Source organism: Papio anubis, chromosome 12, assembly GCF_008728515.1.
Source record: "Papio anubis isolate 15944 chromosome 12, Panubis1.0, whole genome shotgun sequence".
Lineage (NCBI taxonomy): Eukaryota > Metazoa > Chordata > Mammalia > Primates > Cercopithecidae > Papio > Papio anubis.
In genome coordinates this window covers 80,430,562-80,457,270 of record NC_044987.1, presented here as the reverse complement: position 1 = coordinate 80,457,270, position 26,709 = coordinate 80,430,562, and the positions used below count along the sequence as shown (strand labels likewise).

The window sequence follows — 26,709 nt, the reverse complement described above, 5'->3', positions numbered from 1 at the left end:
TCAGCATCTTCCCACGAGGCCCCATCTACAGAGGTACCTCACAGCCATTGTCTATCCAGTGACTTATACATCTCGGAAGTGCAGCTTTGGAAGCAGGACCCTTCCTCCAGGAACCATCCAAGTCCCTGCTTCATGACTTCCTGAACTCCACATTTCTCACCACCAGTTCAACGGAATCTTTTTTCTCGTTTACAAAATACAGTGGGCAATTCATCTCCCTTCCCATTTCCCTCTGATATTCTCTCCATACTCCAACCCTCTCTGTTCTTCTGTTCTATGCTAAAGCAGTGGCTCCTGACCTTGAATGGACATTAGAATTACTTTTAAACAAGCCCACCAAAGCTGGGTCCCAACCCCAGACCAGGCCAAAATCAAAATCTCTAGGGACAGATCCCAGATTCCAAATGATTCTACCCTGAGGTGAGAATTGAGAATCTCTGCCCTAAAGAATTAGGATTTGGGAATCCTGCTTTTGGTACAGTAGCATTCCTCCGCTGAGGGCGCAGGGAAGGAAGGTAACAGAGCCAATTATCTATTTAAATGAAAGGAAGAAAAAAAGAGAGAAATTCCAGCCATACAAATCAAAACAATAGATGAATAACTATCATCAGACCTTCTAGGTTGGTTTTGAAATATGCAAAAGTAGCAATACGTGCTTTATTTTGACTTTTCTTGTTCAATATATCAATAAATAGTTTCTAGTTATTTTTAACAAGCAAAAAGTAGCTTTCATTCTATAAAGCATTTCATATAGCATATTTTTACTAAAGTAAAATAATCTAGAGGCCTGCGACCTGTTCATTCTTATAAATGTATCACCTCTTCTGAGACTGAAAGCCAAGCAATTGTCCTGTAACTTGTCCCTTAATGCTGCCAGACAACCAATGGTAAACAAGGACAAGCATTCTGACACAAGTACATGGTATAGGCTTGAAAGATAATGATGCTCGGTGGAAAATTTACCATTTTGCTCAATCAGGTTGGAGAACGTTCTGTTTTAGTTCCATTTCATGTGGCTCCGCTAAATGTGAAAAAATCACATATATCATATTTGAAAATATTCTCTATTTCATCAATATAATTGATCAAAATAATAATAAAATTTCATCAAAAATATTTGTATAGTTCATCATGGGAGTAAAGCATATTCCAGAGACCTAGCCTGACATTCCTAACAACTAACTATTACTTTTAAGGCATTTAAACTGTTGTCTAACCTCTTTTCATTATAGTGTACTTAATTCAAACCATTAAATTAATAGGCTATTATATCTAAGTCTTTAAGTTTTCTCTGACTATTTCAAACATAAACTTCCTTTAAGGTTTCTTCCATGCCAATATCAAGAAAATAAAAATCCTTTTAGCAAGGTAATAGAGATCACATGGGATATTTGTTATATCACTTGTTCCCTTTATTTCTTACCTTCATGGGAAGCTTTTGGCATAAAAATGAATGCTTACCCATTACTGTCAAGTATCTGTCTTATCGCTGCATGCTATTGTAAATCACAAATATCCTCCTTTAAAACTGCCTGCGTATCTAATGATAATGTCTTATCAAACAGCCAAAAACACGGGGAGTTTAGTTGGGGATAAATGAAAGTCAGAGGCCAATAAATCAAGTGGGTTGACTATTCCAAAACCCAAAAGCATATGGGGGAGAGAAAAACCCCTCCTCCCTGTAACACCTCCATTTCGGGGAACTCCTTCAGTTTCAAAATTCACAGAAGAGCAAGAGCAACTCAGGGATCTCTTACAAGAGACAAAGCAATTTCAATTCGCACAAAAATTCCAAGGCCAAAAACTCCCCCAAGTGTCAGAGGCCAAATGTTTTAGATTTCACCCTTCCAAAGGCCAAGGGAGACTTTCCTATAAAAAAGTACAGAGGTCCATATATAACACACAGTCATGTCAGCAAAACCCCAGTCCCCAGGGGGGTAATGATTACGTTACAGCAAACTTTTAAGCTCTAGATAATTATTCTCAATGTTGAACTCTTAGAGCTTTATTATTCCATACATATAATCCTTTTTTTTTTTTTTTCAACTTTTAGTACGAAAAAAGTTGGGTAAGAGCTAAAATTTCCTGTTCTGTGTAATGTATTGCCTTTCTCCTCCGTCATGCTTAGCATCCACTGTCTCAGGTGTAGACTTCTGAAAGGACCATGGCTGTCAGCACAGAATTGGGAAAGACTCTTTTGGTTTTCCTTCTTTAAAACTTCTCAAGTAGTAAAAACTTGTTTAACAGGGTTAAACATCTAATACTGAACTAAACTACTAAGATTTCAAAGAAGGACTGATTTGGCAAACGATATTTTGATCGTGAATGAACGTTTGAGTTTTTTCATTTGAAGACACTGCCTAATTAACGAACCATGAACTCCCTTGGTCAGACATTATTTTTTAATAATCTTGGTGGCTATCTTTTATAACACTTGTGACAGATACTAACTGAATATTTCATACATAGTTAAATAATTAATTAATTAATCATCCAATAAATCAATGAATCACCAAAGCTGATATATCTTCTTTAAGTTTAGGCTCCCGATTTTTGGTTTAATAGAATTTTTCAGTATGACTACTGATTTCTAAAAAGTAAGTAGCATAGCTAAATGATATAAAACAGCAAAAGAAAGGAAAAAATATGACCTTGACATGGTTATAAAACCAACTGAACAGTGTCAGCAGGTACTGATTGATTTGAGAAGAGACTAGAATGGTCTTTGGAAATAAAGAATGTCAATAATGGAAATGCTATATCAGAATCCTGAGTCAAATAAAGGAATGCCTTTAGGCCTGTCAACTTCTCCAGGTAAATTATCATCTGGCAATGAAACATCTGAACAGACATTTTATGGTGGCAGATATCTATCATACACCTCATCTATTCCACAGGCAAATGACCACTTAGGGAAAGAAGTCTTCTTTGCCAATAAAAAATGGCAGAGATTATGGGTGGGGACATAATATATCTTGGAGAGTACAGAGCCCATTTGGTCTAACAGGCTTATTTTCACGACACAAAGTAAATGTCAGCATTCCAAAGACTCGAGCTTACTATGTAGTGTCTAGTGTCTAATGAAAGTCCTTGAATCTGTCCTAGAGGCTCTCCTCTCTCCTATCTCCCATCCATACTTCTCATTGTAAATCCCTAACATAATATAGCCATTGCATGCTAGCATGCCTCAGTCAATTCCCACAGCCCCCCATGGCTTTAAGAAAACATTTCAAACACTTCATCTTGGCAATCAAGAGCCATTTTTCAATGTATTTTGCTTGCATTTCTATCATAGCACTTAATACAATGTGCCCATACTTTTTGAGAATACCTACATAGCTTATGAACTGCTGTTGAAAAAAGGTTATCCTAATCAACAGCTACTCATGTCAAAATAAACTATATTTGTTGGCAATGTGTTAGTATCACTCACTATAGTAGGCATGGGTACCATTTGCCAAATATTTCTGGTTCTCTACCATTCCAGGCATGAGGTAGGACAGTATTTTCTCATCCCTTTGTGGTTGGATGGAACTAGTGACTAGTTCTAATCAATGAGTTGTAAGTAGACATGATTTGTGTCACTTCTTGGTCAGTACATTTAATGGCTGATGGAGGGCCTGCAGGATCTCTTTTCCCTGTCTTGGTGACTGGAAATGTTCACCACAGTGACCATTCCAACAGCTGGCATCCCAAAGTGAGTATGATATGCAGAACATCTCTGTTGATCAGGGATAGACAAATAGCATAAGCAAAAAATAAAATTCATCTTAAGTCACTTATATTTAGAGCATCCTACAGAATGTTCTGAACATCCTACAGAACATCCTACAGAACATCCTATCCTTACTGTTAAAAGTGCTATGATAAATACTTTCACATATATTAGTTGACGTTCACTATAACCTGTGGGTAAGACAGATGTGAGCAATATTTTATAAATGAGATTTTCAAAAGTGAAGAATTTGCCCAAAGTCAAGTAGCTTTATGCATTATTTCATTGAACAAATATTTACTGAGCACTGCTTTTTGCCAGGTAATATTCTCAGTAGTCAAGGTATAGTAGAGAACAAAAGGAAAAAGTTCCCTGCTCTCAGAGTTATGTTCTAGTGGAAAGAGACAAATAAAAGAATCATTTATAAATAAGAGAATTCCAGATAATAATATGCATTACTCAGAGAATTAAAATCAGGTGGTATGACAGAAAAAACAGAGTGGTTATTTATATTGACCATGGAAAGCCTCTCTGAGGCTTAGGCTAAGAGGTAAATGACAAGAGAGCTCAATACACAAATACGAAGAGAAAAAAGACTTCTATAAAAGGGCAAGAGTTCATGCAAAGGTCTTAACAAACAGAAAAAAAGCTTGTTACATGGAGAAAAAGACAAAGGTCAGAATGGCCATGTCATAATGGACAGGGAAAGAAAGGGTACAAGACAGAAGGGAAAGAAGGAAAATCACATAGGGTTATACATTGAAATAAGAAATAGGGATTTGATTTCCATGTAATGAGACACTAGATCAAAGTTTTAAGTACAGTTGTATGACTTCTCTTTTTTAAAAAAAAAAAAAAATGCTCTGTCTGCTATGTGAAGAATGGGTTATGGTGTAACAAGACTGGAGCAGAAAGTCAAATGTGATGGCCAGGGCTGTTAATAGGGGATAAGATGTTAATAGGGGATTTAGACAGAAGTGGACAGACTTAGGACAAGATGTAAAGGGTAGCATCAACAAGACAAAAGCATGGATTGAAAGTGGAGGGGTGATCAAGTGTAACCCCTGGGGAGAGGAAGGAGTTATTTCTAAATTTTTGGTTAGAAAAATTGGATAGATGGTGCTTCTGCTGGAATGGGAGAAATTGGGAGAAAAGGAGGTTTGCAGAAGTGGAAAGAAATCAAGTTCTGTCTTATCCATGTTAAGCATGAAATTCCTACTAAGCATCTATGTGAATATGTCAAGTTGAATATATAATTCAGAAGTTCAGGAAAAAGACTGGAACTGGAGCAATAAATTTAGGAATTGTTGACATAAAGATAATATTAAAGGTCTAAGATTGATGAAGGCATCTAAAAAGAACCTATAGGTAAGCAGGGGAAGGGACCAGGGCAGAACCCGCGGGTACTGTAACCTTTCAGATGTCAGCAGCAGAAGAATAGCTGGGGACACTGGGCAGGAGTGACAAGTGACAAAGAGGGGAAACCAGGAAATAGGATGGCACAAAAGCCAAGAAAAAAAGTGTGCTTTAAAGAGCAAGGTGTGGTCAGCCCTGCTAAATGCTGCTGAGATAAGAACACTGGATTTAGCAAACAGAGTTCATATATGACCTTGATAAATGTAGCCTCTGCACAATGGTGAGTATGGAAGTCTGACTGGAGAGAAGTGAGGAGCATATGTGAGCTGAATAAACGTAAGGTGAGGACAATAACCACAGGCAAATTAAGAAGTTTTGTTGTCAGGAAAAGCAGAAAAATAGGGCAGCAGGTTGAAAGAAATCTGGGATCAAAAGAAGGCTTTTTAAAGAAAAAAAATCCTCACCTATTTTATGACCTATGAAAGTCCACAGTCCCTAACAAGATTTCTGAAATTCCTGAGAGGAGGCAGTGATGATAATGATGTGTGTGTGTGTATTAGTAAGTGTATGTTGGTGAGGGCAGCAGAAAGAACTGTAACAATGGTTACTCAATAACGGTTACCTCTGTGGTCCCCACATCCTAATCGCACTGGTATCCTTTCTGTTGTCCACCATGTTAACTTACATTCTAACAGGAGAGGGAGGGCAGTTCTCATGAGGCATTCAGGGTGGGAAGACTTTATTGAAGATTTGAGGGTAATGAGGAAAACTCACATAGCATACTGTATGGCAAAGCAATAAAAAAACCTCACATAAAATATTTCTTCTCTTAAAAATCCTTTCAGCTATCCTACTATTGCATGGTTTTCACCAGCCCTCTGTCCTCCACAGCACCGAGCCTTCTGCTCTCCGACTGGTTCCTCTCCCCTCCTTTCTTTCTCTCTTTTGTTCTGTCTTTTGTGTTCCCTCTTAGGCACACACACAACAAAACAAAAAAAGTGTGTGTGTGTGTTTGATGTAGACTTTTCCTGCAGAGGTATTATTTACTCTTTTCTGTGTAGGAGGGAGAAGGGCCCTTGGGTGCCCACTGATACCCGCACCGTTACCTTTTATTCCAAACAATGTATTTCCCTTTCTAAAAGTAATTCTGGAGCCAGTTCTTAAGATAATACATTTTCCATCTTGTTCCATATATAAACCACCAGACACAGCACCTGTCCTATTAAGGCATTCGACAAGTGCCAGCTCTTGCCTTCTTTCCTCAGTGAGGAAATCCGAGCACAGACAAGTATTCTGATAGAATTTCAACAAGGTCTTCCACACAGCAGGGCCTTAATTAATGTTTATTGAGTTGCATAATGTGGTGCTCTTGGGCTAGGAGGATATTCACTGGCTGCTTCTAATAGGGTTAAAAGAAGTTAAGAGCTGCATTTACTATTAAGAACAGAGTGATAGGCCCTGTAACTTTACAGCTTTTTAGAAAGTGTTTGTTTATTGATCCAAAAAATTTTGATCCTTTAAAACACTGAAATCCTAGCACACTATGTTATGCAGTCTCTCTCTTCCTTTCCTAGGAATATTAATTATAATATGTAAAAGACAGATAAATGAGATTTGACCTTATGTGGTCCTCAGAAACCCGCATCAATCTCAACTCTCCAGTCCTTCACCCAAAGAATGGTAACTTACAAATATACATCACTGGCAAAGAAATTTGGACACACTAACATGTGCCCTTAACTTCTGCGACTTTTTGCACTTCTGAAAAGGTCATTCAGGAAAAAAAAGTACATTTAAAAATAGCAGTATTATATTCTGGGTAAACAATCCAGTTTTTATATGCCAATGCGATTGGAACAAAGAGAAAGATGCCCAAAAGTTACAACATGATTGAAACGTTGGGTTCAAGGGACCCTTTGCTTATAACTTGCAGATTGGGTATTTAAACACATTTGGTCCAAGAGAAGAAAGACTTGGAATCTTCTACCACCCTTATCCAATTTACTGTTCATGTCTGTATGCACATGATTGAAAATATATTGGAAAGCCAAACCAAATGCCCCATAAAACCAGCACTACTCCAACAGAGTCAGTGACCACTTTAGTGCTAAGGGATATAGGAAGAAGCGGGACACAGACAATAAGCATATATGAATTAAATATAGTTTTGACTGGCTCCCATAAACCTAAACTTTGACCACCAAGTGCTCCCTGTCACCTCTTTAAATTTCATCCTTGTCTTTCCCAGTGGGAACAAAGTACATTTTCTTATCTACAAAAACATCTCATCATGATGAAATGAAAATAATTGAGACTTTCTATTTTTAGAACTAGTATATCTAACTCCCTCAGTGTTACTATAGGCAACTGAGACTTCAGTTTCAAATCACATACCCGTGTATGCGAGCACACACACACAGGCAGAAATATTGGGAGTGGAAATCAATTATGCTGACAATTTTTTTATTATTGCTTTTTTCTCAAATGGTGGGGGTGAAATAATAAAGAGAAGAACTATTTAGGTAAAAATAGCACTTTGTGCACTCAGAATTAAATGTAACAACACAGACACGGTACAGAGAATGGATGAATTAGAAAAACAACACTGCTTCTTAAAGCTCACCTGTACAAGAGAAGTCATCCACACGAATGTATCCTGGGACACAGTCACAGCGATATAACCCAGGAAGGTTGACACACACAGTATTGGCATGACAGTAATGCATCTTAGCTGCACACTCATCAATATCTGAAGGAAAAGAAAATTAAGATCATGGTTAGTAAAATAATGGAACAAGAGTGTAATCATTTTGCAGATAAATTACAAAAGGTGAATGTCCACTGAAGCCAAGAGAAAAAGTAACGTGCATTAAACACAAAAGCTTAGGTGAAAATTCAGCTTGGTGCATTAGATCCCATCCTGAGCTGAAAGTATTTCTAGAACGATGCATGGTGAGACAAAACAGGTAAGAGTCCAAGAAGTATGAAGACTGAATTTACAACTATTAGTTTCTTACCAGGGAGAATACTCTTTTTAAATGTCCAAATTCAAGGAGTTCTGTGTCCACGAAGTTGATATCAATGAATATTTATTAGGTGTCCACAGTACATGGTGTAGCTTTTATCAGAGGGATCAAGGGAATCCAGTCCTTCTCTGCTTGTATGTCTTTCTAAGACATGCTTCAATCCATACGCTACAAAATGATGGTGTAGCCAGTTTCTCCCATGTTGTACTATGAATACAGACAACTGCTGTTGCCTGATGCAAATTAATGTCTCTCATCCTTTGACCTGGGGCTCCTCCCCATGTGATAGAATAATGAGCTGATTCAACAAAAGATCTTGTTCTTTTTGGGATGGAGTTCAGAGCATCACCTGCTTTCTCATAAAAGTTCATGATAGGGATTAAAATAACCTACAGCCTTAAACACAGAGTTTAGCCTTTTCTGGAAATTGTTTTCAAACACAGATTTATGTTCCCTTTTACTCAGACTGCTTGTGTGTGATGGTTAGAGAAAGAAGGATATGAGTACATCATGGGAATCCAAGATAGAAAATGTGAGCTCTAGTTGTGGTTCTGCTGATTAATAGCCTATGACTTGCATTCAACTACTCTGGGTCCCAGTATTCTCATCATTTTATTCCAATGGTCAAGTCTGAACCCAATGTTTTGGATCTGTAAAGACATTATCTAATTCAATCCATATGAAATCCCATGAGCAAAATACAAACACTACTCCCATTTTATAGTCTAGAAAACTGAGGCTTAGAGAAGTTAAATATCTGGCACAAAGTCATCCTGTTAGAACATGCTAGACCTGGGATTTGAATTCAGAAGTTATTTACTATGATTTACTTCATGAAAGCTTCTTGAAAATGGTGATTAGTCAAATATAGTATTTCTATTACAATAATCATTGGAGCTTTAATATTATTAACGTATAGAAGCTGAGGATAAAAATGGCTACATTGAGTCACTAGGAAACTCATCAATCTATTTATTTTAAAAGAAAAGTAAGTTGATTTATTTCCGAATAAAATACATTGAAATAACATCAGATTGTTTTCAGAGTTAAAGATCAGACAGCCTACAAATAAAAGTTATTGTGAGGTCATTGAGATCTGAGAAGGAGACCTACAGTTAGCAAGACTTTCATAACTAAGAAATAAGAACAAAACACCAGAAATCAGTGAAATAATTCAGGCAATCAACTTCCTGCAGGCCAATCACTATCTCAGAGGTTGCTTCCTGGGGAACTCAACTTGTACCAAGAATCCTGATGAAGGCAAGGAATTATTACAGTCAGACCACTGGAGTCCAAGAGCTGGAAAACTAAAAGAAGGAGTCATAGAGTAGTGTGGTGACATTAAGATTTTGGAAGTGATTTAGTTATCGTTGCTTATAAGGTCTTTGGTAGGACTATGAAAGGCCAGGTGAAAACAGGCATAACAAGTGAGAGGTTGGAAACAAGAAGAAAACCCAGGTAATAGAGAGGGCTGCTTGACATTAGTGTGATGTTCACAAAATATCATCAGTTTTCCTCTCTCTGGGCACATAGCACAATTGTATTTCCCCATCCTTTTCAAATTTAAGCATGGTTTAAATTAATCTCATGATTGATCATGAAATCTAAGTGGAAGCAAATCACTTCTAAGTGGAAAGATTAAGAGCCAGCATCCAGTTTACCACATTTTCTTGTTTCTGCCTTGTAACCTATGGAAGTAAAGACAAGGAGACTCTTTCAACCTGGGCCCCCAAGTGAGGAGCAAGCCACCAGGCAAGCACCATATACATGTTGCATGAGCTAGAAATATGCCTTTGTTGACTTAAGCCACCATGCCTTCCCTGACTGGTGCAGAGAATGACTATAAAAGTTATCTCAAAAAAGGATATCATTAAGCTTCATCTTGAAAGATGAACAAGAATTCATCAGGTAGAGAATGAAGGCAGGGAAACTATAGAGGCTAAAGTTTTCATCTGTCGAGTTAGAAATGGAAAGAATCATTTAGTCATGTACATTCAAAGAACATTAGTTAGCCTTCTACTAAGCCCAGAGGCAGAGTGATGAACAAAATGCCACATAGACCTCACAGATGGGCAAGACATTGAGTGAAATGTGTAATAAATTCTACCAAGGATGTGAGATCTTTCAACAAGGGGAATCTGACCTACTCTGAGAGAGTCAGAGAAGGATTCTCTATGATAGTGATGGTTCATCTGAGACATGAAACAGAAGTGAAACAGGCCCAGGGAAGAGGAATAACCTACTAGACAGAAAAGAATGTTTGAGAAGACTTCGTTACAAAAAGGAGCTTTGCCTATTTGAAATGAAACTGGAAAAATAAGCTTGGGCCAGATCCTGTGTGGACATTAGTGTGCTGTTCATAAAATATTACCAGTTTTAGATTCTGCCAGGCCTTGCGGGCCATGTGAAGGAGCTCAGACTTTCATCAGGGTAGTAACACAATTCAATTTCTCTGTTTTTAAAATATCACTCTGGCTGTAGTGAAGAGAATTGATGGGAGCAGGGCACGCTGAAGGCTAAATCATGTTGGTATTTTACTCACAGAGATACAGCCACACTGAACTCCATCTCACTCTGCTGGGATGCCCAGCCATCCTTTAAGATGAGAAACTAGTCAGGACTTGCCTTAGAGGCAATTCAATCTTCAGCCCATGGGCCACAGCTGCCAACTAGCCTGCTGACTGCAATGAATGTTTCCCTGTCATGGACCCTTGTCAACATCTCCCAGAGAAACCTCCTGGGTCATTTCCCTTAGGATATCACCAAGCTGCTGAGAGGCCTCCGCCTCATCTAGATTTAAAGGAGTTACTTGGCTATAACAGCTTATTTTGAATCAAACTAGCCAAGCTATTTCCTTGTTTCATAAGACTCCAAGGCCCTGAATAAAAATATTTTCAAAAATCAGACAAGGGATGGTTAGAAAACCCCAGTGAGAATTTTTCACATGGATTTAATCCAACCCTTGCTCTCTACCTATCATTGAGACCCCGTGCCCACACATCCCCGCTGCTCTGCTGATGTGTTTTTGAGTAAGTTTTGTTTTCAGTTTATACCATTAGTAATTTCAGCTCTTGTATATCTAATAATTTCCTGGTACTAGTCCAGAAAAAGCACTGTAATAAAGATGAAAAGTTGATGAATGTACCAGAAAATTAAACTGTCACAATCTTGCCTTCGTTGCTTATTCTTTGTCATGTAACCACCAGATATAAAAGCTATCTTATGGTAAAAATGGTGGGGAGAGGAGAGAGAGAGTGAAGTGGAGTAATCCAGCTGACTCTCTTGAGACAAGAAGATAAAAGAAAGAAAGGAATTGGCAACTCTCATGGTTTGGGGATGGGAACAGGGGATGGAATGGCAACACGTTTGCCAAAAGATTGCCTCTGCATCCTCAGGGAAACACACAACCCAGAAGACACTTTCAGTAGGATTTAAGGGTGTTTCAAAAGCAAATCTGATTATAAACAGAGTCAAAAAAGAATTAACATCTTTAGAGAGCTGGGCTATCCTGAGAAAACAATCTTCAGAAACAGTGAACAATTGAGATTTTATAAATGAGCCTAGGACAAATGCTGCTTTTTGTTCACAGAAAAAAGGCTCTGAAGGGTATTGAATAACTACAAAACAAAAATTGTAAGTCCCTAATGAAAGAACAAATGGACATTTAAAGAGAGAAACTGAGTTGGACCAAAGCTATGAGTATGCTACCCACAGGCTTGTAATGCAGTCTGACCTTTGCCCAGGTGGCAAGAGTGCTCTCCTGAAGCAGCTATCTTGAGCAATGGTCATATTCATCCAGAAGCCAGGAGACAAGAAGAGGCTAAGCCTGAGGCTGAATCTCAGAGTGGAAGTTGAACATACACAAATCCAGGCTCACGCTAAAAATCTGAATCAGTCCAGAAAGCTTTGCTAGGAAGAACCACAGTTAACCTGACATCTACTGAAAGGATGAATTATTTTAAAAGCACATTGTTAGGCACAGGCTGATACCAATATTCTAACAGTCTAATAGTACATACCTTATAAAGGAAAACTAGGAACAGCCCCTGACAATTGGTAAATACTCAACAAATATCTGCTGTTTTTTCAATATCAAGCACTATGCTAGGTATTTCATATGGAGCATCTCATCATTCCATTTATCTTGACTACTTGTGGTAGGTATCTCCATGCCATGAAACTGAGGCTCAGAGATTATCAGGTCACTTCACTTGCCCAAGTACAAAATCAGTAAGCATAGAAACCTGAGTCTGAATCCAAACAATATGACCCCAAAGTTGTCATTGTTCTCACTGTGCCAGTTTTAGCACTCGATAACATTTTGATGCTATGATTATGTTAGCTGTAGCTGATGTTTATGACTATGATTATGTTAGATGCATCACGATGTATATGGAAACAAATAGATCTCTAAATTCTATATCCGTGTGCAAGACCATTCATGACATTTGTTCTGGCATTACATTCTCCGTTAAAATGGCAATTCTGCTCCGTGCATCACTGCTTCCTTGGCTCTTTTAAGTCAAATCCTTATACTTTCACACTTTAGGCTCCAGTGACCCAAGGCCCCAACACAGGCAGAAGCATTTTGCTCCCAGCTGGAACTCACAGATTGACACGGCCTCTACTCATATTGCTTGAGACTATAGAATTAGAAAGGAGTAAAAGAGTCCTAAGGTTTTTATTATTAAGTATTATTAGAGAAACATCTATAAGCCCCATTGCAGCATATATCATCTTGAGTATAATGGGGCTTAAATTGCGATTCATTCATATAAATGGCTTGTCGCTTTTGAAATATTAGAGCTCATTTTCTGGTGGTCTTTGGAGGTAATAAAGATACATGATTTACATCCCTCCCCAGGATGGTGCAATAGTTTGTTTTTGTTTTAAAAGGTATACTTATGGACTGTAAAATGAAACTTGATGTGGCATAATGATTCTTCACATATCACCAGGCTCCATCTGCATAAGAGTTCAGAACAAACACAGACTCAAATTTGGCATCATCATCATTAAATTAGAGTGCAGGGCCTGGGTAGCTGATAGAAGCAGATGCAAAGAATTCTCTTAATAAAATGGTATGATCTACTCAGACTTCTTCCATAAAGATTTCCTAGAAAAAGAACCCAGGGAGGGATATACTCAGGAGGGGAAAAGGCATGCCCCACTCCCTGTGTACATTTAAAAAGGAAAGAAGATCAACAGCTCTCGAGAACATGTTTTTGGTCAAGCACTCTATGCCTCTCATCACATTACTCCTAACCATCCCATGGACTGACATCATATACTACATGTAGAGTACCTAAAATTTCAACCAAGGTTCTTATGACTCCAAAGAGGATAGTTGTTCCACGCTAACTACTAGACAAAGAACACTGGATCAACAGTTAAGAGTCAAGTTCTATTCTTGCTTTTTCATTTAGCTAACTGTGGCACTGGGCAAGTCACTTTTCTTCTTAAGACCTTGGTTTTTCCCACATATACATTCAGGGAGTTGGACCAGAAACCATTTAGCCAATCATCGGTTCTAAAGTTCTTGACACAGTCAGGTCTTTTGTCCATATCATAAAAGCATGCTTCTGGAGTAGCTTCTCTTGGGCCACCCCCTCTTTTTGCAAGAGGAGCTTGCAGATGTTCCAGATGCCTTTCCCAAGATACAGGTCCGGGAAAATACTACTTAGATGACCCAAGCCCCCACCCTGTTTCTTGATAGCTGTGTCAACTGTGCTGACATCTCCCCTGAAAACTAAGAGCAACTAGGTTGAGCAAGCAGATATCCACACAGAAGCATAGCTCTTGGCAAGTTCTTCATGGACTGGTAAGATAACTTGCAGAGCAATTTAATCAGACTTGAACCTACTGACTTTGCAGAGATCATGAGCTATAAAAACACAGAGGTGTTGGCTAACTGGTTGGTATATTAGAATAATCACTACTTTCCCTTTGTGTCAAACTGATTTTTTTTTTAATTGGGCCTATCTATCTCTGATTTGAACTTAAAAAAATCTAGTGAGGTTTTAGGGCAGTGAAAATACTCTATATGATACTATAATGGTGGATTCAGGTTATTACATATTTGTCCAAACCCATAACATACACAACACCAAGAGTGAACCCTAAATGTATATTATGGGCTTTGTGTAATTATAATATGTCAGTGAAGGTTCATCAATTGTAACAAATATTCCGCTCAGGTGAGGGATATTGATAATGGATAATAGCAGGAGGTATATAGGCAATCTCTGTGCTTTCGGTTTTGCTATGAGCCTACAACTGCTCTAAAAATACTTTTAAAATTAAAAACAACAAAAACATTGAGGTGGACGAGATATATTCTTCTCTTTTTCAGATGAGAAAGTAAAGACCCAGAGAAAATTTCCAACTTACCCAAAGGAACACAGATAATCATTGCACTGGGAATAGAATCAAAGTCTTCTCATTCTGAAATTAGTGCTTTATCCAATGTTCCATGTTTTTCTATAATTATAGCGTCCTCCCTAAAGCAAGGGGGGAAAACCAAATGCCTATAGAACCTAGGAACACAAATACGTATAGAAGTCATGTAAAAAAAAATATATGCAAATCATGTCCTTTCCCCAAAGAAATCAAGTCTTATTTCTCTTAATGCATAAAGCCCTCTCTCTCTCTCTCTCTCTCTCTCTCTCTCTCTCTCTCTCTCCCCCTTTCTCATTTTACTACTCTAAGAACAACAGAATGGATCTCTCTTATAAGAGAAAAAACATGGTGCAAGGCCAATGGTAATAAAAACTGACACTTAACCCCAGTGGTAGAAAAACAATAGGAAGAATGTGGACTGTAGAAAACTGGAGCTCTAGTGAAACATTACCAGGAAGGTGTGATAAGAAACAGTGCTTATATAGTACTTTCTATGTACCAGGCAGTTTTAAGTGCTTTACATGGATTAACTCATTTAATATTCACACTCTATGAGGTGTATATTAGAATTACCCTCATGTTACAGATGAGGAATTAGAGGCATAGAAACATGCAGTAAATTGTCTAAGGTCACGTAGCTAGGAAGTAGAACTGGACTGCCAGGAGAGGAGTTCAGGCAGCACAACTCCACAGTCCGTATTGCCTCTCAGGAATTGTGGGCTATGTCTGTGATCTTTTTAGAGAAGGTGAAAATCTTAGCATTATTTTTTAAATATTGGCTTCATCCTTTTCTCCAAACATTTTGAACCAAGCAAAACATAGCTATCTATCAGATTTAATCCACGGAGGTCTGTGCCTTAAGGCATGTTGTCACAGGGAGCATTAGTGGGCCAAGAGGAGAGAGAAACAGAGAGAAAGAAGAAAGATGAAAGGAAGAAAGAGAGGGAGGGAGGGAGGAAAGAAGGGAGGGAGAGGGTGAATGAGGGAGGGAGGGAAGGGAAAGAATAAAGAAGAGGGGAGGAGAAGAGGGGGAGGGGAGGGGAGGAGAGGGGAGGAAAGAGGAGGGGAAGGGAGGGGAGGGGAGGGTTGGGCAGGGAAGGGGAGAAGTGATGATATAGGAGTTAAGAAGAAATTATTTAGGAAGATAGTGAGGGTAAGGAAGTGCTTGGTAAGATTTTCCTTTTTATGAAAAGCAGCCCCCAAATCAATTTCTTTTCTAACAAACAGCAGCCCGTAAAATCAAGCTGCAGACATAGATAAGCAAGCTGGAAGCTTGCATGGGTGAATGCTGGCAGCTGTGCCAACAGGAAAAGGCTACCTGGGCCCTAGGCCTGTCCAACATGGCGGCTCCATTTTCTCCTTTCCTTGTCAACCACATGCACAGTAGGGAGCAGGCAACATGGCAATGGCCAGGTAGAGACCCTATTTGCATAATAAAATATTAAGGTGTGGTGGCCAGCTTCCTTGAATGTGACGTAAATGCCACTCCTGGTTCAACCAGTCTTTTGGCCCTATGTAAATCAGACACTATCTCATCAATCCTGTCTATAAAACACTGTGCACTTTGCCTTGGACAGAAATTCCCACTCTGGTGCCACTCTCTCTCTCTGCAGGAGAGACAGCTATTTCTCTTTTCTCTTTCTTTTGCCTATTAAACCTCCACTCTTAACCTCACTCCACATGTGTCCGTGTCCTTGATTTCCTTGGCATGAGGCAACAAACCTTGGGTATTTACCCCAGACAATGATGCCGCTTCAGTAAGACAATCTAGGGAGATGCCTAGATAACTGCTATGAACTGAATTGTGTCCCCCCAAAATTCATATATGGAAGCCCTACCTCACAATATGTTGGTATTTAGAGATGGTGCCCTTAGGAGATAATTAGGGTTCGATGAGGTCATGAGGGTGATGCTTTCACGATGGGGTTAGTGCCCTTATAAGAACAGACATTTAGTGCTCTCTTTCTGAAGACACGAGGAAAAGGAAAGTCAGAGAGAGAGCATTCACTAGACCCTGACCATGCTGGCGCCCAGACTATCAGCCTCTAGAGACATGAGAAAATAATATTTGTTGTGCAAGCCATCTAGTCTATGGTATTTCATTACGGCAGCTTGAGCTGACTAATAATGACAACATAACGCTTTACGTTTCTCAGGTGCCCAGTGAAATGATTTTTAACACCATCTTCTAACATATGCATCAAACAGACATGTTGATTAGACATGTTGATTACCAGATCAAATATTTTCAGATTAAAAATTCAAATGACCTTTTGGTCATCCCATGTATTTGGTAAAGAAGTCTTCTTCAACAAGGTTACATATACCATGAAATACAAATTAGATTGTTGGATTGCTGACATTTTTCAAGTATTTTCCACATGTAGCTATGTTAAATATTGGGGAATTCATGCTAAGTCATTTTATTTCCCCTTGCTGGGCTCAATTTCAGAATCAAACACTGTCATAAAGTAAGACATCTTTTTGTGCCCCTGGGAATCACAGCATATCAATTTCTAGCTGGCACTGGAAAGGCATCATAAGATAACATCCCATGACTTTCTTCCCAACCTGGTATTTCTGACTTTTGAGGGTGTCCATAAAACTGATACTAAATGTCCACAAGGAAAGAAACACATTGAGTGAAGGGTGATCAATTCAGTCTTGACCTCAGGATGTGCCTCAGCCTACCTCAATCTGTCAGGGTGTGAACTCTGCTTCAACTGATGGTACCAACAAACCCAGTGAGTGCTTCCAAAAAGGTCCAAGGCTTCGTCATGACTTGTGAGTCCATTGGGCTAATCAAAGAACACCCTAGAAATGTAAAAGCTACAATGGTCTTTTGGCTTCCCTGAAATTGGAAAAGGAAATTCAGAAAACATTGAGAGGCTATTGAATACTATAGGCAATAAAGGTTCCAAATGTCAGTGGGATGTGGTCTCTGCCTTCATAAAACCTGTATCAATCCAGCAGAGAGGCAGTCACAAGAACATGAACTCTGTAAAACAGTAAAATTTCTACAAGAGAAAGAGGAGGCTAATTCCGTTGAAAGAGACTGGGGAAGGAATCCCCCCAAAAATAATATTTGTTTTGAATCTTGAAAATGCAAGAAAGACGCCTTCATAAAACATTGATGGTCTTTCCTATCTCTTTGATTCCATTAGCTAGCTACTCTTTTGTTTTGCAAAGATAAAGAAAATTCAGTCAAGAGTAAACAAGTCGTAAGAGTGCAATACCACCAGCAAAGCTGTCTATATCCTCTTTATCTCTGGTTGTACCTTTTTATATAATAATAGATACCATTTATTAACTACCACTTTATGCCAAGCATAGTTTTAAGCATTTTGCATGTATCAATTCATTTCACCCTTACAAGTACCACATAGGTAGGTATTATTAACATTTTTATATTATGGAGGCACAAGAGATTAACCAGCAGGAAGGTGACCTCTGGGGAATTTTAGCCCCTGGCATCTACTCTATTGCACCTCTCCACAAGGCAAACTTAGTTTCCCCTATAAAACTATTCACATTTCTTAGTTAATGCAATAGCAATTTCCCATAGTTACTTGGTCAAATTATACATTCACCTCCTCTGAAGCAGTCAAAATAGAGTGAACAGGCTTTAGGCCTTTAAAAATAAATGATTTGGTGCCAGAGGTTTAGATCTGATTCACTACAGAATCAAATTAACCAGTGATTAAACACCAGACTGATTTACACAAACAAACAAGGGCCTGTGGACCTATGAGCAGGTAGTTAATGAACACAACCTGGGTTCAATAAAAACATTTTGTCTTCTACCACCTGTATGATGAATGATGATCAGCTGAATGTGCTCAAGAAGACTAGTTACTTTTTCCTATATTTCCCCATGCAGAGAGAGTCCTTAGATGAAATAAAATAAGCTTCTTTAACTGAAATCAACCTTATTCCCAATTCCAAATTCTTATATATCTGACTATATCTATGACCTTATTATGAAAACCATAAAGTACTCAAGCCGTTTCTTAAAAGTCACTAAGTCCAGACTCCTATGCAATGTGACTGTTGAGACAAAACAAAAATGAATGGATGGGGAGAGAAGAGAAAACAATTTAAAATGCAGAATAATGATTCATATTATCACTGAAAACACAATCCAAAGGTGGAAGGGAAAACACCATCCAAAAGGTGGGAAGTAGGAGAGAATCTGGTGCCCATAATGTCCAGTGGATTTTAAGCCATTTTTTTTTAAATGAAAGAACTCTGTTAGCAATAATAATAAGTAACATTTGTATAACATTTTGCAAGTGCCAGGTGCTGTCCTATATTATTAACTATTTAATCCTCATAATAACTCTTTGAAGTAGGTATTGCTTTTTAGCATCCCAAGTCTACACATAAGGAAATTGAGACATGGAGAGACTAAGCAACTAGTCTAAGATCATACAGCAGGTAAGGGGCAGAGCCAGACAAAAATCTAGGCAGACCTGGCTCCTAATGTGGTGCTTTTAACCTCTACACCATGCACTCTCAACTAGAGTGACATTACCTCTAAGGGAGTGAAAAACTGGGTCTAGCGGTGGTGCTAATGGTGGTGATATTAGATATTATAACGGTCTGTGGTTGCCCAAAGGGCCACGCTCATGAACAGATAGTGTATCTCTGGTAATAAAATTTCATGGGACAGTGATAAGGCAAAAATGTTTAAAAGACTCCTTAGGGAAGCAATCATTTTCTAACAAAAAGGTTAAGAAACACTGTTCTTTGGCCGGGTGCGGTGGCTCATGCCTGTAATCCCAGCACTTTGGGAGGCCGAGGTGGGTGGATCACCAGAGGTCAGAAGCTCGAGACCAGCCTGGACAACATGATGAAACCCCATCTCTACTAAAAACACAAAAATTAGCTGGTCATAGTGGCAAGCACCTATAATCCCAGTTACTCAGGAGGCTGAGGCAGGATAATCGCTCGAACTCGGAAGGCCAAGATCACGCCACTGCTCTGCACTATAGCCTGGGTGACAAGAGCAAAACTCCATCTCAAAAAAAGAAAGAAAGAAACATTGTACTTCGCTAAACTGTCTCTATCTCGAATAATACCTAACTTGGAAGAACAATATATAAAATAGAATTAAGCAGAGCTAGTATGGTATAGCAGAGTCTCAGGCCCTCTATATGTGGTTGGGATTAGAACAAGCCACCTTTTGGCTATTGTGAATAATGTTGCAACATTGGTGTACAAATATCTGCTCAAGTCCCTGCTTTCAATTCCTTGGAGTATATGTCTACAAATGGAATTGCTGGATCATATGGTAATTCCATGTTTAGGCTTCTGAGGAACCGCTAAGCTGTTTTCCATTATGGCTCCACCACAAAGTTGAGGTTTCCAGGGGCTGGGAGATTCCAAGAGTTGAAGGGAGAAAAGATTGGACAGTCGATGCTTAATGAGCACAGAGTTTCTGTATCCGGTGATGAAAAAGCTTTGAAAATAGCAATGATTGTTGCACAACATTGTGAATGTAATTAATGCCACTGAATTGTACACTTAAAATGGCTAAAATGGAGGCCAAGCACAGTGGCTCATGCCTGTAATCCTAGCACTTTGGGAAGCCTAGGCGGGAGCATTGCCTGAGCTCAGGAATTAGAGACCAGCCTGGGCAACGTGGCGAAACCCTGTCTCTACTAAAAATACAAAAAATTATCCAGGTGTGGCGGTGCATGCCTCTAATCCCAGCTACTCAGGAGGCTGATGCATGAGAATTGATTGAACCTGGGAAGTGGAGGTTGCAGTGAGCCAAGATTGTGACACTGTACTCCAGCCTGGGCAACAGAGCAAGACTCTGTGTCTCAAAAAACAAACAAACAAACAAACAAAACAACCAGCTAAAATGGCAAATTTTATGTTCTATACATTTTAGAACAATTTGTAAAATACTGTAATATACTGAAGCCCCATTGATTTGTACCCTTTAAATGAGTAAATTGCCTAGTATGTGAATTATATCTCAGTAAAGCTGTTGAAAAATAAAAAGGGTACCAATTCCAGGCCTGTATTTCTTTTCACTCAGAGGACAAGAAAACAGGCATGCCCCTGAGTAGCTGAATGTCACAGAGCTGGAAAGAAAAAAATGTGACAAATAGTTCAAAAGCCAGATTTTCTACCTATTAATGTTACTGTGGGAAAGTTCCCTAAGATTTCTGAACCTGGGTTTCCACATCTGAGGAACACAGGGTTGTTGTGAAGATCCAGTGAGCTGGTGCACATAATATACCTTGCACAGTGTCTTAGGCCTCAATACATGTCTCAAGCTGCTGCCTCTCATTTTTTTGGTTCAAAGGCAGCCATTCTTGACAGGTTGCTGGGCTTTGCTAGCCAGCCTTGGGGACCTAAGCGAAAGCCAACATCTCCTCAAGTTGGTGTTGCTGCCCATCAGTGATTACCCTGACTCATCCACTGAGCCAGCCAATGCCCCTTGACTGTCCCTTCACAAGATGAGATGAGAGAGGCATTCTCTTCCTCCATGCCCCACTGCTCCCTGCTGACAACCCCAGGGCTGCTGCCTCCTGCTCAGGCAAACTGGCTTTTCCTTTTCCCTGCCTGAGCCCAGCTGCTATTCCTCGGACTATGCCATGGGATGACAGCTGATCTCTCTCTCTCTCTCTCTCTCTCTCTCTCTCTCTGTGTGTGTGTGTGTGTGTGTGTGTATGTGTTGTTTAATGTCTTTTTCCAATAAATTGTGAAAGAAATTAAAACTCCTAAGTTTAAAAAAAACTCGAATGTATGCCTTTTGAGTGGAAACCTTCTTTAGGAGTATCAAAATAAAAGAAACTTGAATAAATAAAAGGCTGATAACAAAGATGAATTGGTCATCCTACATTAGGTAAAGGAATGAGTTTTTGGAAAAATAAATTTAAAATATCCAAGATATAATAATAATTTTCTGTAGGTTAAAAAATGCTGAGATCACTCCTTTTAGACATATGTTGATGTCTAATTCAGAGACATGCCTGAGAGTTACAAATTTTAGAATTTTAGAATACACAAACACACACATACATGAGAGAGAGAGAGAGACAGAGACAGAGAGACAGAGACAGAAGGGTAGAGGGTAGCGATGGAATTAGGGGATATTGATTATCAAATGCTGATCTAAAAGGTTTTACTGGGGAAAAAAACCTGGAGTAAAGAAATGGGCCAGAGTTCAATCAATGACAGCTTCTTCTTCCCCACACACCTGCGACCCTGGAGCACCTGCTTCAACATGAAGGCCTTCAACAAAGTGGTACCACCAGGCCTCTCTAAAAACTCCCACTGGAAATTTCCATTGGTCTTTCCAAATACTGCTCTACTGTTTTGGGTCGTGTAGGACAGAGCCAGGTAGATGTTTTCACTATGAGTTTCTGAGGGTAAGAGGGTTTACCCGAGTCCTATATGAGCCCTTAGATGTTCACCTGCTCTTAGGAGCTCAGCTGCCCAGGAGCTATGCTGGGCAGTGAGGTTACAGAGATTAGGCAGGCTTGGCCATGCCTTTCATCATTAATAAGAAGAGACAGAGGTAAAAATAAAGGACACTGACATGTAGGAAATATGCATGGAACTGTCATAAGAAGGTGATAAGTAATCCTATCTAGAAAAGGTCATGACACAAGATGTCATAAAAGATGGATAAAGGAGAAGGTAAGAAATGGAAAAGAAAAGAATACCTGGAAAAATTATTACCATAGAAAAGACAACAGGACATGAAGGAGCCCCATCCATGAATGTGACTTCACAGAACTGAAAGCTGGTGTTAGGAACCAGAACTTAGTTGTGGCATAAGGAAGGTCAGATCCAGGCAGACCTTGAATGTCATGCTTAGGAGTGTAAACTTCATCCTGAGGACAATGGGGATATATGCTCTGCTTGAAAATACAAGCCGATCAGGGCAGCATTTTTGTTTGTTTTTTTTTTTGGGGGGGGGGGGTTGGGAGGGAGATTTTTAAATTTTTTTTCTCTCTTTCTTAAAAAACACAAATGAGATATGTGCATTTGAGAGCAGTGTTTTTTGACTGCTTAGTTCATTGTTGTGTGTCTCTGAATGAATACACTAATATACAATTATTTAAGTTTTTAAGCTAGGAAATGACATAACTCATGCATTTTTAACACACTGTAAGATAAAATAAACCTTTCTGAGTTTCTCTTCAAAGGATTTAGCCTGTTAACTTCCTTAGCCTTTGTTCTCAAACTCAACTTTCTTATTCTTCCTTGCCCCTAGTTGCTGTAAATAGCCTACCCCGCTTCCCATCAGCTCTAATCAATAACTCACATCTGTTCCCTTGGCTACTTGTACCCATTGTTCCCCCAAAACTGCACCTCTCACACACTCCACCTCTGTACCTCACGTCCCCCTCCCCCACTATATTTAGGAAAAGATGTACAAGTAGCCAATTGGGTCAGCTCAGCTTGTACAGTCCAACCCCAGCCCATAGGGAGGGACACAGAGATAAGGATTGCGTTCAGGATATAAAAAGCCCCTGGTCTCCTTTTTTCTCTGTGCTCTTGCTATCTTGATTGGTGTGAGTGGCACCCTTCTGCAGAAGTAAATTGCCTTGCTGAGAGAATTAAACTTTTGCCCAAGTGCTGGTTTTACTTCACAGCACCAAGCATTTATTCTTGGAGCATTTTATATCCAACAATATCATTTTGAAAGCAGGATAAAGGGTAAATCTGACAGTCAGCAGAGCATTGGTGACTACGTTAAGAATAGCACAAGTAGAATGAACATAGAAATCTGCAGCGAGTTGATGAGTGGAGTGAGAATGTGCAAAAACTTTGGGCTGAAAGATTCTACCTGGAGGTTAGTCTGAGTTTATGATCTTAGGATTAGAGTAGTTAATCAACGGCAAGGTCAAGAGCATTAGGAAGCCGGGGTGGTGGCTCATGCCTGTAATCCCAGCACTTTGGGAGGCCAAGGCAGGAGGCTTACTTAAGCCCAGGAGTTGAAGACCAGCCAGGACAACATGGCAAAACCCCATCTCTACAAATAATAATAATAATATTAATACAAAAAATTAGCCAGGTGTGGTGGTATGTGCCTGTAGTCCCAGCTACCCAGGAGGCTGAGGTGGGAGAATCACTTACAGGAGGTCAAGGCTACAGTGAGCCGTGATTGTGCCAATGGGTGACAGAGTGAGATCCTGTATCAAAAAAGAGAAAAAACTAACAAAAAAGCATATGGAAGTGGTATGGAGTGAAGATGATTGTAGTCCCCAAAATAGAAATCTTCAAGGCTGGACTTCTGCCTAGAATGATGGTACAGTTTATCATGGAGATAAAGTCTGAGCAGGTAGGTGCCAAAGACCTCAACAAATGAGGGGGAGTGGCCAGGAGATTTGTCACTGACAGCAACTAGAAGGGATAACAGGTGTTATAAGCAGATGGCTGGGGCTTCAAAAGAGAAAGGGTTTTGTATGAAGAAGGAAGAAATTACTCTAGATGCAGCAAAGCTGTCTTTGGAAAAGTTGATGCTGCTTCTGGGAGAAAATATAACCTCTACTCAAAGAGCTGCAGGAGAATTGTATCCCCAGAGAAATTCAAAAAGGCTGAGAGACAGAGGGACATTCTGTGAAGAGTTCAATGAGGATGTAAGGGACATTTTTTTACAATGCAATACGGTTTCCAAAGAACACAATGCGGTGGCTGGGAAAAAAACACGCAGAGAGAAGAATCAGCTCCCAGGACACACAAAAATAGAACTGGGCATTGGCGCTAGAAAAGGATAAGTCATAAAAAGGCCTGGTGATCTGGGTAGTGGGCAAAGGCAACTGATATGATTTGGCTCTGTCCCCACCTGAATTGCATCCTCAATTCTCACATTTTGTAGGAGGGACGGTTGGGAGGTAATTGAATCATGGGGGCAAGTCTTTCCCTTGCTGTTCTCATGACAGCGAATAAGTCTCATGAGATCTGATGGTTTTAAAGAGGAGTTCCCCTACGCAACCTCTCTCTTTGCCTGCTGCCTTCCATGTAAGATGTGACTGGCTGGACACAGTGGCTCATGCCTATAATCCCAGCACTTTGGAAGGCCGAGGCAGGTGAATTACCTGAGGTCAGGAGTTCAAGACCAGCCTGACTAACATGCTGAAACCCCATCTCCACTAAAAATACAAAAGTAGTTGGGCATGGTAGTGCATGCCTGTAATCCCAGCTACTTGGGAGGCTGAGGTAGGAGAATCACTTGAACCCAGGAGGTGGAGGTTGTAGTGAGCTGAGACTGTGCCATTGCACTCCAGCCTGGGCAACATTGCCTTCTGCCATGGCTGTGAGGTCTCCCCAGCCATGTGGAACTGTAAGTCAAATTAAACCTCTTTCTTTTGTAAATTGCCCATTCTTGGGTATGTCTTTATCAGCAGCATGAAAACAAACTAATATAGTAAATCAGTACCAGTAGAGTGGGGTGCTGCTGAAAAGATACCCAAAAATGTGGAAGCAACTTTGGAACTGAGTTACAGGCAGAGGTTGGAACAATCCGGGGGGCTTAGAAGAAGACAGGAAAATGTGGGAAAGTTCAGAACTTCCTAGGGACTTGTTGAATGGCTTTGACGAAAAGCCTGATAGCGATATGGATATTAAGGTCCAGGCTGAGGTGGTCTCAGATGGAGATGAGGAACTTGTTAGGAACTGGAGCAAAGGTGACTCTTGTTATGTTTTAGCAAAGAGATTGGCAGCATTTTGCCCCTGCCCTAGAGATGTGTGGAACTTTGAACTCAACAGAGATGATTTAGGGTATCCAGCAGAAGAAATTTTTAAGCAGCAAAGCATTCACAAGGTGACTTGGCTGCTGCTAAAGGCATTCAGTTTTATAAGGGAAGCAGAGCATAAAAGTTCAGAAAATTTGCAGCCTGAAAATGTGATAGAAAAGAAAAACCCATTTTCTGAAGAGAAGTTCAAGCCAGCTGCAGAAATTTGTACAAGTAATGAGGAGCCAAATGTTAATCCCCATGACAATGGGGAAAATGTCTCCAGGGCCTGTCAGAAGTCTTCACAGCAACCTCTCCCATCACAGGCCCAGAGGTCTAGAAGAAAATGGTTTAATGGGCCAGGCCCAGGGCTTTCATGCTATGTGCAGTCTAGGGACTTGGTGACCTGTGTCCCAGCCTTCTTCAGCTATGGTTGAAAGGAGCCAACATAGAGTTCAGGTCATGGTTTCAGAAGCTGCAAGCTCCAAGCCTTGACAGCTTCCATGTGGTGTTAAGCTTTCAAGAACTGAGGTTTGGGAAACTCCACCTAGATTTCAGAAGAAGTATGGAAACGCCTGGATGTCCATGCAGAAGTTTGCTGCAAGGGAAGGACACTCATGGAGAACCTCTGCTAGGGTAGTGTGGGAGAGAAATATGAGACTGGAGCCCCCACACAGAGATACTACTGGGGTATCGCCTAGTGGGGCTGTGAGAAGAGGGTCACACCGTCCTCCAGACTCCAGAATGGTAGATCCACCAACAGCTTGCACTATGTGCCTGGAAAAGATGCAGACACTCAACGCCAGCCTGTGAAAGCAGCCTGGAAGAAGGCTGTACCCTGCAAAGTCACAGGGTCAGAGCTACTCAAGACCATGGGAACCCACCTCTTTCATCTGCATGACCTGGATGTGAGACATGGAGTCCAAGGAAATCACTTTGGAATTTTAAGATTTTACTGCCCTGCGGAATTTCGGACTTCCATGGGGCCTGTAGCCCCTTTGCTTTGGCCAATTTCTCCCATTTGGAGTGGCTGTATTTGCCCAATGCCTGTACCCCCATTGAATCTAGGAAGTAACTAACCTGCTTTTGATTTTACAGACTCATCAGTAGAAGGACTTGCCTTGTCTTGGATGAGACTTTGGACTGTGGACTTTTGAGTTAATGCTAAAATGAGTTAAGGCTTTGGGGGACTGTTGGGAAGGCATGATTGGTTTTGAAATATAAGGACATGGGATCTGGGAGGATACAGGGGTGGAATGATATGATTTGGCTGTTTCCTCACCCAAATCTCATCTTGAATTCCCATGTGCTGTGTGAGGGACCCAGTGGGAGGTAACTGAATCACGGGGGCAAGTCTTTCCCATGCAGTTCTCATTATAGTGAATAAGTCTCATGAGATCTGATGGTTTTAAAAAGATGAGATCCACTGCACAGGCTCTTTTTGACTGCTGCCATCCATTTAAGACGTGACTTGCTCCTCATTGTCTTCCACCATGATTGTGAGGCTTCC

General features: G+C 40.0%; 1 protein-coding gene across 4 annotated transcripts in view; it reads right to left on the bottom strand.

The window, feature by feature from the left end:
- The window catches only part of NELL1 (neural EGFL like 1), a 960,090-nt gene that overhangs the window by 496,398 nt on the left and 436,983 nt on the right, over positions 1–26,709 (bottom strand). For all 4 annotated transcript variants that reach the window (XM_017948552.3, XM_009186422.4, XM_021926833.2 and 1 more), the window contains one exon: positions 7,695–7,820. In XM_017948552.3, the coding sequence (XP_017804041.2) occupies positions 7,695–7,820 (126 nt within the window). The remainder of the gene's footprint in view (positions 1–7,694; positions 7,821–26,709) is intronic.